The 13,021-nt window shown below is 40.1% G+C and overlaps 1 protein-coding gene across 1 annotated transcript in view; it reads right to left on the bottom strand.

Moving 5' to 3' along the window:
- The window catches only part of Kcnh8 (potassium voltage-gated channel subfamily H member 8), a 439,763-nt gene that overhangs the window by 142,361 nt on the left and 284,381 nt on the right, over positions 1 to 13,021 (bottom strand). The window contains 1 exon segment of the mRNA NM_145095.2: positions 4,462 to 4,619. Coding sequence (NP_659563.1) covers positions 4,462 to 4,619 — 158 coding nt within the window.

Genomic DNA, 13,021 nt, shown 5'->3' with positions numbered 1-13,021 from the left:
CCCCAAGTCCCATTAATGTCCTTTAGGAACCCAATCAAAGATCACACACTGTATTCAGTTGCTTTCTCTATTTTTCTTTTTTAATCTGGAACAGTTTCCCAGCTTGCTAGTGATCCGGATAAGGCTTGGCTTTGGAGATATATTCTTAATTTTTTTATTTTTATTTTACTTTTTGGGTATGGGTGTTTTGTTGGCATATATGTTTGTGTACCACTTCTGTGCCTGGTAGCTGCTGAGGCCAAAAGAGGGCATAGGACGCTTTGGAACTGGATTTACAGGTTTTGAGCCACAGTGAGCCCTGAGAATCAAATTTGAGTCCTCTAGAAGAGCAGCCAGTGCTCTTAACCACTGAGCAATCTCTCCAGCCTACAAGGATAGCTTTGAAAGCACAGGCTAACTGTTTTTTTTAAAACAAGTCTTTTAATTTGGTTGTAAGACATTCAGGTCATTTACTATCCTGTCAACCATTATTTATGTCCTCATAATCAACTCAGGTTCAGCCTTTCGGGCAGGAATGTTGTTATCAGTGACATGTTACCTAAGGGTAAACATTTTTTTTATTTTTTATTTATTTATTTTTTTCCATCTTTATTAACTTGAGTATTTCTTATTTACATTTCGATTGTAATTCCCTTTCCGGGTTTCCAGGCTAACATCCCCCTAAACCCTCTCCCTCCCCTTCTATATGAGCTTCCCCTCCCCATCCTTCCCCCATTACCGCCCTCCTCCCAACAGTCTAGTTCACTGGGGGTTCAGTCTTGGCAGGACCAAGGGCTTCCCCTTCCACTGGTGCTCTTACTAGGATATTCATTGCTACCTATGAGGTTGGAGCCCAGGGTCAGTCCATGTATAGTCTTTAGGTAGTAGCTTAGTCCCTGCAAGCTCTGGTTGCTTGGCATTGTTGTTCATATGGGGTCCTTAACTAATTTTTTTATCCCTTCATCTTACTTCCTTCCCCTTCTCTTCCCTCCCCTTACTTTCTCTCCTCTTCCCTGCCCTCCCCTTGTTCTCCTCTCCTCCCCTCCCCCTCCTTCTCTTCCCTCCTTTCTTCCTGCCTGCTGACCTGCCCACAGGTGTGGACATTAGAGGGTAACTCCTAGGAGTGGGTTCTCTGTACCATGTGGAAACCTGAGATGTGACTCATGTCATCAGGCTGAGTAGCAGACACTTATCTGCTGAGTCATTTCACAGGCCCTAATAAAAGAAAATCTTAAAGGCACCTGGGGAAGCTGCTCTTTTATTTCTTCTCCATACTCTTTATGGTCAAGTTTAGTTTCCTTTTTCCCTGCAGCAAGAATACCTCATCTACCATATACCAAGCTGGTATGGATCACAGGATCACCTGCAAGGATTTTATAATGTTGACTTTGTCACTTAGAGAATTATTATGAATGAATGTTGTTTAATAGGTTGCTGAATTTGATAGATGACAATTTTAAGTGAAATGAAGCCTGGTACGGAACTCCCAATAGGGAAGGTCGTCTGAATCCGGAGTGATTCAGATGCCTCATCTTCTCTGGTCTCAGGGGGAGTGGTTCAGTGAAAAATGTGGAGCTTTGCTTCTATCACCATTTCCACAAGCAAGGCATGTGAACTCCAGTTCAGGACGACATACCCTGGTGATATGCTGGGACATTCCAAACAAAAAAAGCAATTGCTCACCTAAGAGTCAGCAACTTCCTGCTGTGAATGAGGATGGAGGTTTTTGAAGAATGGGTGACCTCATGTTTCTCATTGCTTTTTGAGATCAATATCCTGAATTTTTCAGGAGTGAGAATTATTAGCCACATGTGGACAAGTGTAAAGTCTCTAGTAGCAGTTTTTTCTTTTAACTGGATATAACAAAATGAAACAACAACAACGATGACAACAACAAACATGTGCCAAATCAAAATAAAAAAGTTTTGATTTTTTTTTTTTTTGCTCAGAAGACAAATAATCCACACCCTTGTCTTTCTACGTTATCTGTCCTTCCTCATTTTGTCTCTGTGAGAAGCTTTCAGAGCGAGGTGCACAGTGGATTTCCATAGGTGACTGTATGAATGTATTGAAAACATTTGCCAATTAGTAGCAGTGAGGGCCGAAACTGCAGAGGGCGATGTGCATTATGAGTGTCTGCTATGGAGATGTATTCACTGGACACATTTTAAATCTGCTAGGAGCTGGCTTATTTTTAGTTTCTATGTCTAAGGACATTTCTTCTTAGGAGTTGTTCTCATCACATGTTTTGTTAGAAAAAGAACAGGATATCTTGGACAAGCTCTTCTTTTCAAATAGAACATTTTATACTTATTACTTTAGTTAAGGACAGCAGATTTGTACTGCTTTTTAAATGACCAGGCTTGTTAAAAGTAGGAGCAGTATCTCTAGTAGAAAGTTCCTTTGCCCTCTTGTTTTCTTTTCTGACTTGCATTATTCACACAGCCTTTATTTAAGATTCCCAAGACACTGAAGAGAAGGGGGAGGGGATTGGCCAAGTGGTCACCAAGTAAGAGAATCTTGCCTGTTAATTAGACAATGATGATGTTAGCAGTACAGTATAGAAACATACACTGAATATTTCTTGTACATATTTATATTCTATATTATATACATATTTAAAATCATCCTATTTCAGTACCCAGAGAAAAATAGACCAGAAAAATTCTATTAATATTCAGTAGCAAATTAGCAAATTAATTTAAAATCAGATTGTATTAAACAGAATTTATTTGGTAATTTGACCAAAGAATTTAGAATGCTTTAATAAAACTTTTGTGACATATACTCCTTTTAGATTATTTTGAAGCTTTGTAAAATCCTTGCTTGTAGTCACTTTACCTTCATTATGGTACCTATCTAGACAAATTCATCTTAAAACTGGTTTAGAAAGCCCAGGTCACTGTCCAATATCGTGCAAATTCATATTGTGTGCTAACTTTTTTTGGGTAGCTTTTATTCTGACAATATCACCCTCAATCTCCCAATTAAGATAAAAAAAAGAGAAAGAAAATTCTTACAACATAGGTAATTAACAAGGCTTCAAAATTAACAAGTCTTCAAAAGGAAGTGACGTATATGAAGAGCTATCAACTGATAAGGGAATTTGTTTAATTTGAACTCACGTTTAGAACATTTGTTTTTACAGGCTAACGTTGGTTACTATAATTAAAACAAAGTAAAACAACAATAAAAAAAACATTGCCAAATCAAAATCCATGTCAAAATCCTAAACATCTCTCTTGTTATAAGGAAGCACTTATAAGCACCGTCTTTAAAAGTGTTCACTGAATGTAAAAATAGTTGCTAGTGCAAATGAAACACTTTTTTCCTTGTGAGAAAACAGGATAATAAGAGACTGAGAAGAAGAAAGAACAGAAAGTACAAGTGTTAATGTGCCATTGAAGCGGCTGAATTCCCTTACTTGTATTTCCAGCATTCCAGTTCGTGTGATCAGCCTTCAGTTAGCCTTGTTAATGAATAGTGAAAGTATAGAGACAGAGATCACAAAAAGAGAAAAATATATTTTGCATTTCTCCAACACATTCTTCAGCCAATTCCTATTCAGAAATCTAAAGTGATGATTCTATCCCTAGAGGTGGTTTGGTATCAAAAGATTTGTTTAGTGAGTCAAAACTTATGACAGATGCAGGCTTTCTTTCTGGATATGCTCTCTCTAGTTCTGTGTGGAGACATAGAAATACAGCTCCCAGGAAGGATCAAGTAAGGACTGATGACAGGTGCACATAGGGGCTGGAATGCTGCCCTTCAGAAGAAAATGTTTTTCTCACTTGACCTTAAACTATGTTCTGCTATGTTCTGTTTCTGTGGAAGCGGCTCTCATGCTCTCTGGGTTAGGACAAGTATATTTTGATAATAGGAAGAAGGGTGATTTGTTATGTAAGTACACTGTAGCTGTCTTCAGACACACCAGATCTCATTACAGATGGTTGTGAGCCACCATGTGGTTGCTAGGATTTGAACTCAGGATCTCTGGAAGAGCAGTCAGTGCTCTTAACCACTGAGCCGTCTCTCCAGCTGATTTGTTATATAAATATTTTAAGGAGAAGCCTTTGCTTAGTCTTATTTCTTTGTTTAGTATTGCCTCACTTGTTCCTGGTATCGTGGAAATAATGATGTTAATGGTATCTCGCCAAAGGGGAAATTGAGGTAATGCATATTCGTGTCTATATAAGGATCAGTAAAGTTGCAACTGCGTGCGGTTGCTTGTGCCTTTGCTCTGTGTGCCCTGTTTCTTGGTTATTTGCCCAGGGCCACCAACGCACTAGATGTTGACAGTTCTGAGTACTGAAGGAAGAGATCAGAAGGAATTCCCTTTCTCAAGTGGAGAATCTGGTCTGTTCATCACAAAACATCTCCACCTACTTATTACAGAGGTCACAAACCCCAGGGAGCATTTAATGGTAAATATATGAAAATCAAACACATCTCTTAAAGGCCACGTGGAAGATGTCTACTCACCACTGTGACATTGAAAGCATACAGGAGGTCAAAGGGCAGGGCAGCAATCAGATCAATGATGAACCAGGTGGTGACGTAGTGGATGCAAATGGATCTCGCTTCAAAGATAACTTGGCCAGACTTGCTGACATAAGTTGTTCGGAAATTTAGAATAATATCTGCTTGGGGAAAAAAGACAATTGAGAAAAAATGAGGAAAAGAGGAGAAAGAAAAGGAAGAGTGGACAATAATAATAATACTGTTAAAAAGAAAGCAAAGAAGAAAAAGGAAACAAAGAGAAAGGAAGGAAGGAAGGAAGGGAGGGAGGGAGGGCCAGCAGTCAGGGAAGAAATGTGTATAAAATTACACAGAAATCAAAGAAAAAGTAATTTCAAGCTATTTCAGAGTAGTACCCTTATGGTTTCAATGGAAATGAGATGGTTTGAATGTAATGAAAAAAATAAAATACTGAAAAAAGGCAAAAGACACTGAACGCTGTTCAGATGCTGCACAATTCCAGCCATTAGCGCAGCCATTAGCCCAGTGTGCAATATTCTAGAGCTTGTCAGGAGATTGTTTCACTCAATGGAAGACAGAGAAACAAAGTATTCCGGATCAACTTGGCTAACAGCAGCCATGTGTGCAACACTAGACATTTAACAAAATTGAAAAAAACCATTGTGTGAATATGAAATTCACCTTTGACATTAAGTCACATTTCTTACCTAGTACAAGAGCTGCTTTTTACAAATATTGCTAATGTCCCCTTCTGTTCTTGTATTTTATGCAATAATTTTCAAGTTTTCCCTCCCAATTCTTTGTTATGTGTTTATTGAGCCCTTTACCAAAGTCAACACCCTATGAGTAATACTTATAGGACAAACCCACAACCAAGCATGCTTTCTTAAGTTGAAAGTCCTCTGTATCAAAGTTGAGTATTTCTTAGGCTGATGTCTTACTTTCTGGGTTAAGTAAATTAAGATGTATATTTTCTTTAAGATAAAGTGCATGCAGGTCTCAGAGAATTTCAGGATGGGTACACATGTAAAAGGAAGGCACATGTGGTCAGGAGACTCTAACAGACAGACATTACTCTCTAAGTCTTATTTTGGGACAATACATTGTTTCAACTCCTCACAAATCAAATCAGGATACATGGGGGAAATCAATTAATGTAACTAAGAATTAAAATAACTTTAAAACAATGGAAAGTCTGAGCTACAGAATGGATCAGCATTATCTGATAATTGGGATTCTCTGTGGCTAATTTAAATTATTAAAAAGTGTTCTGTGAAGTGAGGGATTTATTGACACCATGATTATAGTGTTGACTGCTAAAACCTATTCATTGGTTATGGCCCATCAAAATGACATCAAAATGAACAAGAAGGTATTTTGTTAGGGGAATTGAACAGGGAGATAGAGGTGATATGATGATATAATGTGATGTGATATGTTAATGTTTCATTTTATTTATGTATGAAATTCTCAAGAATACTCCTTCTGGTTTGCACCTGTGCCTGGAGCAGAGTCGTTGCTCTGGATCCCCACCCCCTCAGTCCATGTTCCAGTTGCAGCTCCACCCCCACCCCCACCCCCACCCCCACCCCCAGGTGTTTTGACACATCCAGTAGCCTGCCTCTATTTAAAAGATAAAAGAACTCAGAAAGAAAATAGGGAAACAACATCCATCACAATAGTAACAAATAATATGAAATATCTTGGTGTGACTCTAACAAAGCAAGTGAAAGACCAACATGACAAGAACTTCAAGTCCCTGAAGAAAGAAATCAAAAAAGATCTCAAAAATGGAAAGATCTCCCATACTCATGGATTGGCATGATTAATATAGTAAAAACCTTGCCAAAACAATCCACAGATTCAATGCAATCCCCATAAAATTCCAACTCAAATCTTCATAGAGTTAGAAAGAGCAATTTTCAAATTCATTTGGAATAACAAAAAATCCAGAACAGCGAAAACTATTGTCAACAATAAAAAAAATCTTCTGGGGGAAATCACCCTCCGTGACCTCCAGCAGTATTACAGAGCAATAGTGATAAAAACTGTATGGTATTGGTATAGAGACGGGCACATAGATCAGTGGAATAGAATTGAAGACCCAGAAATGAACCTACACACCTATGGTCACTTGCTCTTTGACAAAGGAGCCAAAACCATCCAATGGAAAAAAAAGATAGTCTTTTCAACAAGTGGTACTGGTTAAACTTGTGGTCAGCACGTAGAAGAATGCAAATCGAACAATTTTTATCGCTCTGTACAAAGCTCAAGTCTAAGTGGTCAAGGACCTCCACGTAAAACCAGATACACACAAACTAACAGAAGATAAAGTGGGGAAGAGCCTGGAACACATAGACACAGGGGGGAATTTGCTGAACAGAACACCAATGGCTTATGCTCTAAGATCAAGAATCAACAAATGGGATCTCATAAAACTGCAAAACTTCTGTAGAGCTAAGTAAGGACACTGTCATTAGGACAAAACGGCAACCAACAGATTGCAAAAAAGATCTTTACCAATCCTACATCTGATAGAGGGCTAATATCCAATATGTACAAAGAAGTTAAACTCCAAAGAACCAAATAACCCTATTAAAAACAGAGCTAAACAGAATTCTCAGTTGAGGAATTTCAAATGACAGAGAAGCACCTAAAGGAATGTTCAACATCCTTAATCATCAGGGAAATGTAAATCAAAACAACTCTGAGATTCCACCTCATGTTAGTCAGAATGGCTAAGATCAAAAATGCAGGTGACAGCAGATGCTGGTGAGGAAATGGAGGAAGAGGAACACCCCTCAGTTTCTGATGGGACTGTAAGCTGGTTAAACCACATTGGACATCAATTTGGTGGTTCCTGAGAAAATAGTCCTACCTGACAATCCAGCTATACCACTCCTGGGCATATACCCAAAAGATGCTCCAACATATAACAAGGACACATGTTCCACTATGTTTACAGGAGCCATATTTATAATAGCTAGAAACTAGAAAGAATCCAGATGTTCCTCAACAGAAGAATGGATACAGAAAATGTGGTACATTTTCCCAATGAAGTACCACTCAGCTATTAAAAACAATGACTTCATGAAATTCATAGGCAAACAGATGGAACTAAAAATCTCTTCTTGAATGAGGTAACCTAAACACAAAAGAACACACATGGTATGTACTCACTGATAAGTGGATATTAGACTAAAAGCTCAAAATGCCCATGATACAACCCACAGACCATATGGAGCTTAGGAGGAAGGAAGACCAGGGTGTAGATGTTTCAGTCCTGCATGGAGGGAGGAACAGGATGATCAAGGGTGGGAGAGAGAGGAAGTATCTTGGATGGAAAGAGGAAAAGGAAGAATGTACTAGAAGTGATGGGTGAGAGGTATAGAGGGTTAGAGAATCAAATAAAAATATATAACAGTGGGGGTGCGGAACTGGGAATAGCCACTGGACGGTCCCAGATGGCAGGGAAAGGAGAGGCTCCCAGGATCCAACAGGGATGATTTTAGCGGAAATGCACAGTGAAGGGGAGTTAGAACCTAAGGAAACTATCTTCAGTAGATAGGCAAGGCCTCTTGTGGAAGGATGGGGCCATACACCTGTCTCAAAGTTTTTATCCCAGAAGAGTTCCTGTCTGAAGGAAAGACAGGACAAAAAATGGAGCAGAAACTGAAGGACCACCCCACCTGAGGATCCATTCTGTCTACAGACACCAAACCCTGCAGGCATTGTTGCTTTTGCCAAGAGTAGCTTGCTGACAGGAATCTGGTATGTAGCTGTTCCTTGGGAGGTTCTGCCAACAACTGACCAATTCAGATGTGGATGCTTGGAGCTAATCTTCAGAGTGAGGTTGGGACCTCGGTGAGGAAGCTGGCAGAAGGACTGGAGGAGCTGAGGGGGATTGCAACCCCATAGGAAGAACTATGTAGGCTGACTGGACCACCCAGTGCTCCCAGGAATTAGACCACCAATAAAAGAATGTACAGGGAGGGATCCGTGGCTCCAGCTATGGAAGGGGACACCCTTGATCCTGTGGAGATTTGATGTCCCAGCATAGGGGGATGCTGTAGCAGTGGGGTGGGAGAGAGTGGGAGGGTGGGGGAGCAGTCTCATAGAGGCAAAGGAGAGGGGATTTTGTGGATAGGTAACCAGGAAGTGGGAGATAATTTGAGATATATACGAATGGAAGGATTAATAAGAAAAAGAGAAATTCTCAGGAATAAAGAAAGTATTTAAAACTAAACATTTAATAAAATAGTAAAAATAAACAAAACCCAATTTTTTTAAAATTACTCATGGTTATGGTTATTATTAACTGGAGAATACAGAAGAGAATTTCTTTCTCTCATTACAGTGGATGTATTCAGCCATTATACAGCATAAACATAGCAGCTCCACAGATATATATATAATTACCATGTGCCAATTAAGAAGCATATATATACATATGCTTTATATATGATATGATATTATATATCATATAAAATAAATTAAAGTGATAGATCTACAAAGATGGCTCAGCAGGTAGGCTACTTTGGCCAAGACTAAAGACCTGAGTTAGATTCCTGGAAACAGTGTGTGGGGGAAGGAGAGTACTGATTTCACCAAGTCATTCTAGACATACACAAGCATGTGCACCAACGAAAGTTTATGTTTCTAGATGACTAGCCACACAGAGGTATGATCATTAATGTTTTCATGCAACCATTGATTCTACTTATTAAATCGTACACTTATCCAAGACAACACACATACACACACACATACACACACACACACACACACACACACACACACACACACACACACACTATAGTTTACTTATAATATTTCTTGGTCCTCAGACAGTGATACTCTTTAGAGATATTCTGGAAATGTAAGGAACAGAGCAGTGCTAGAAGTAATAGGTCATTAGGAGCAGATTTTTTCTGGATATCGCATGTCCCATTCTCCTCCACCAAAGCACCTAACAGGTCTGATCCTGCTTGGTTTCTACCATCGGTGATTGGCACACTGAGGGTGGAATGGTTGCAGACCAGCCTCACTCTGAACACATTCTGCCATGATGTGAACAGATTTGTCATGGCTTCACGACTATGATGAACTAAAACTTCCAAATCTGTGAGCTAAAAATAAAGATTTTAGTAGTCCTTCTGGAATTCCATTCATAGTAACAATAAGGTAGCAAACACACATTGGTTGATCTAAGAAAAACACTACCAAATCCATAGCAAATTAACTGAAAAGACTTTTCCTCCTCAAAATCTTTATATTCCCATGTATTGACATCTGACATATCATCCATGGTGGTCCATGGACCCTATTTAATGATATTTAATGCCATTAGCCGAGAGACAGAGGATTATGGGAACACTGTGGTTTACAGCCTTTATAAAGAGCTGATCCTAATCCACTGCACTAAAATGAAAACATAATTGAATTCTCTGTTGATGCAGATCACAGGTAATTAATTACTTCCTGAGATAGTTTGCTTTGTTGTCTCCATGCTTTATGTAGCACAATTAATGGCAAAGAATGAAGAAACACTGGATGTGTTGTTTTCTTGTTTTCAACTTCCGAAGTATTTCTTCCCCCTTTCCATTGACTAGTTCTGGGTGTGAGCTGAAAAGCAAAAAAGTTGACAGGTCTTCCTGGTTGCTGCCACTGCAGAGAGCCCCTGGGCAGCACCCCACGAGCGAACCTGAGCCTCGGGGCCACAGGTAAGACCAAATTTTCTGCTGCAAGAAAGCTGCCTGGTGAGCTTGGGACACACGGAAGCAGAATTTCTCTAGGACCCGGCACGTTCTGTGTTTACCGGAAGTCCCACACCCGCGGATCCCGGCCCGCAGCAGCTCTCTGCTCCCAGACCCGGTGAGAGAGAGACCCAACCGCCTGGTCAGGTGGGCACTCCTGAGGCTGCAGAGCGGAAGAGACCACCAACACTGCTCACCCCTGCCCGAATCCCTGGCCCAAGAGGAAACTGTATAAGGCCTCTGGGCTCCCGTGGGGGAGGGCGCAGGAGCGGCAGGACACCTGCCTGAGACACCACCGGAACCTGAAAGAAACAGACCGGATAAACAGTTCTCTGCACCCAAATCCCGTGGGAGGGAGAGCTAAACCTTCAGAGAGGCAGACAAGCCTGGGAAACCAGAAGAGACTGCTCCCTGCACACACATCTCGGACGCCAGAGGAAAAAGCCAAAGACCATCTGGAACCCTGGTGCACTGAAGCTCCCGGAAGGGGCGGCACAGGTCTTCCTGGTTGCTGCCGCTGCAGAGAGCCCCTGGGCAGCACCCCACGAGCGAACCTAAGCCTCGGGACCACAGGTAAGACCAAATTTTCTGCTGCAAGAAAGCTGCCTGGTGAACTCAAGACACAGGCCCACAGGAACAGCTGAAGACCTGTAGAGAGGAAAAACTACACGCCCGAAAGCAGAACACACTGTCCCCATAACTGACTGAAAGAGAGGAAAACAGGTCTACAGCACTCCTGACACACAGGCTTATAGGACAGTCTAGCCACTGTCAGAAATAGCAGAACAAAGTAACACTAGAGATAATCTGATGGCGAGAGGCAAGCGCAGGAACCCAAGCAACAGAAACCAAGACTACATGCCATCATCGGAGCCCAATTCTCCCACCAAAACAAACATGGAATATCCAAACACACCAGAAAAGCAAGATCTAGTTTCAAAATCATATTTGATCATGATGCTGGAGGACTTCAAGAAAGACATGAACACACTTAGGGAAACACAGGAAAACATTAATAAACAAGTAGAAGCCTACAGAGAGGAATCGCAAAAATCCCTGGAAGAATTCCAGGAAAACACAATCAAACAGTTGAAGGAATTAAAAATGGAAATAGAAGCAATCAAGAAAGAACACATGGAAACAACCCTGGAGATAGAAAACCAAAAGAAGAGACAAGGAGCTGTAGATACAAGCTTCACCAACAGAATACAAGAGATGGAAGAGAGAATCTCAGGAGCAGAAGATTCCATAGAAATCATTGACTCAACTGTCAAAGATAATGTAAAGCGGAAAAAGCTACTGGTCCAAAACATACAGGAAATCCAGGACTCAATGAGAAGATCAAACCTAAGGATAATAGGTATAGAAGAGAGTGAAGACTCCCAGCTCAAAGGACCAGTAAATATCTTCAACAAAATCATAGAAGAAAACTTCCCTAACCTAAAAAAAGAGATACCCATAGACATACAGGAAGCCTACAGAACTCCAAATAGATTGGACCAGAAAAGAAACACCTCCCGTCACATAATTGTCAAAACACCAAACGCACAAAATAAAGAAAGAATATTAAAAGCAGTAAGGGAAAAAGGTCAAGTAACATATAAAGGGAGACCTATCAGAATCACACCAGACTTCTCGCCAGAAACTATGAAGGCCAGAAGATCCTGGACAGATGTCATACAGACCCTAAGAGAACACAAATGCCAGCCCAGGTTACTGTATCCAGCAAAACTCTCAATTAACATTGATGGAGAAACCAAGATATTCCATGACAAAACCAAATTTACACAATATCTTTCTACAAATCCAGCACTACAAAGGATAATAAATGGTAAAGCCCAACATAAGGAGGCAAGCTATACCCTAGAAGAAGCAAGAAACTAATCGTCTTGGCAACAAAACAAAGAGAATGAAAGCACACAAACATAACCTCACATCCAAATATGAATATAACGGGAAGCAATAATCACTATTCCTTAATATCTCTCAACATCAATGGCCTCAACTCCCCAATAAAAAGACATAGATTAACAAACTGGATACGCAAGAGGACCCTGCATTCTGCTGCCTACAGGAAACACACCTCAGAGACAAAGACAGACATTACCTCAGAGTGAAAGGCTGGAAAACAATTTTCCAAGCAAATGGTCAGAAGAAGCAAGCTGGAGTAGCCATTCTAATATCAAATAAAATCAATTTTCAACTAAAAGTCATCAAAAAAGATAAGGAAGGACACTTCATATTCATCAAAGGAAAAATCCACCAAGATGAACTCTCAATCCTAAATATCTATGCCCCAAATACAAGGGCACCTACATATGTAAAAGAAACCTTACTAAAGCTCAAAACACACATTGCACCTCACACAATAATAGCGGGAGATTTCAACACCCCACTCTCATCAATGGACAGATCATGGAAACAGAAATTAAACAGAGATGTAGACAGAGTAAGAGAAGTCATGAGCCAAATGTACTTAACGGATATTTATAGAACATTCTATCCTAAAGCAAAAGGATATACCTTCTTCTCAGCTCCTCATGGTACTTTCTCCAAAATTGACCATATAATTGGTCAAAAAACGGGCCTCAACAGGTACAGAAAGATAGAAATAATCCCATGCGTGCTATCGGACCACCACGGCCTAAAACTGGTCTTCAATAACAATCAAGGAAGAATGCCCACATATACTTGGAAATTGAACAATGCTCTACTCAATGATAACCTGGTCAAGGAAGAAATAAAGAAAGAAATTAAAAACTTTTTAGAATTTAATGAAAATGAAGGTACAACATACCCAAACTTAT

Source organism: Rattus norvegicus, chromosome 9 (genome assembly GCF_036323735.1).
Source record: "Rattus norvegicus strain BN/NHsdMcwi chromosome 9, GRCr8, whole genome shotgun sequence".
Lineage (NCBI taxonomy): Eukaryota > Metazoa > Chordata > Mammalia > Rodentia > Muridae > Rattus > Rattus norvegicus.
Note: the sequence above shows the minus strand (reverse complement) of the source record. Positions and strands in the feature narration are given on the sequence as shown.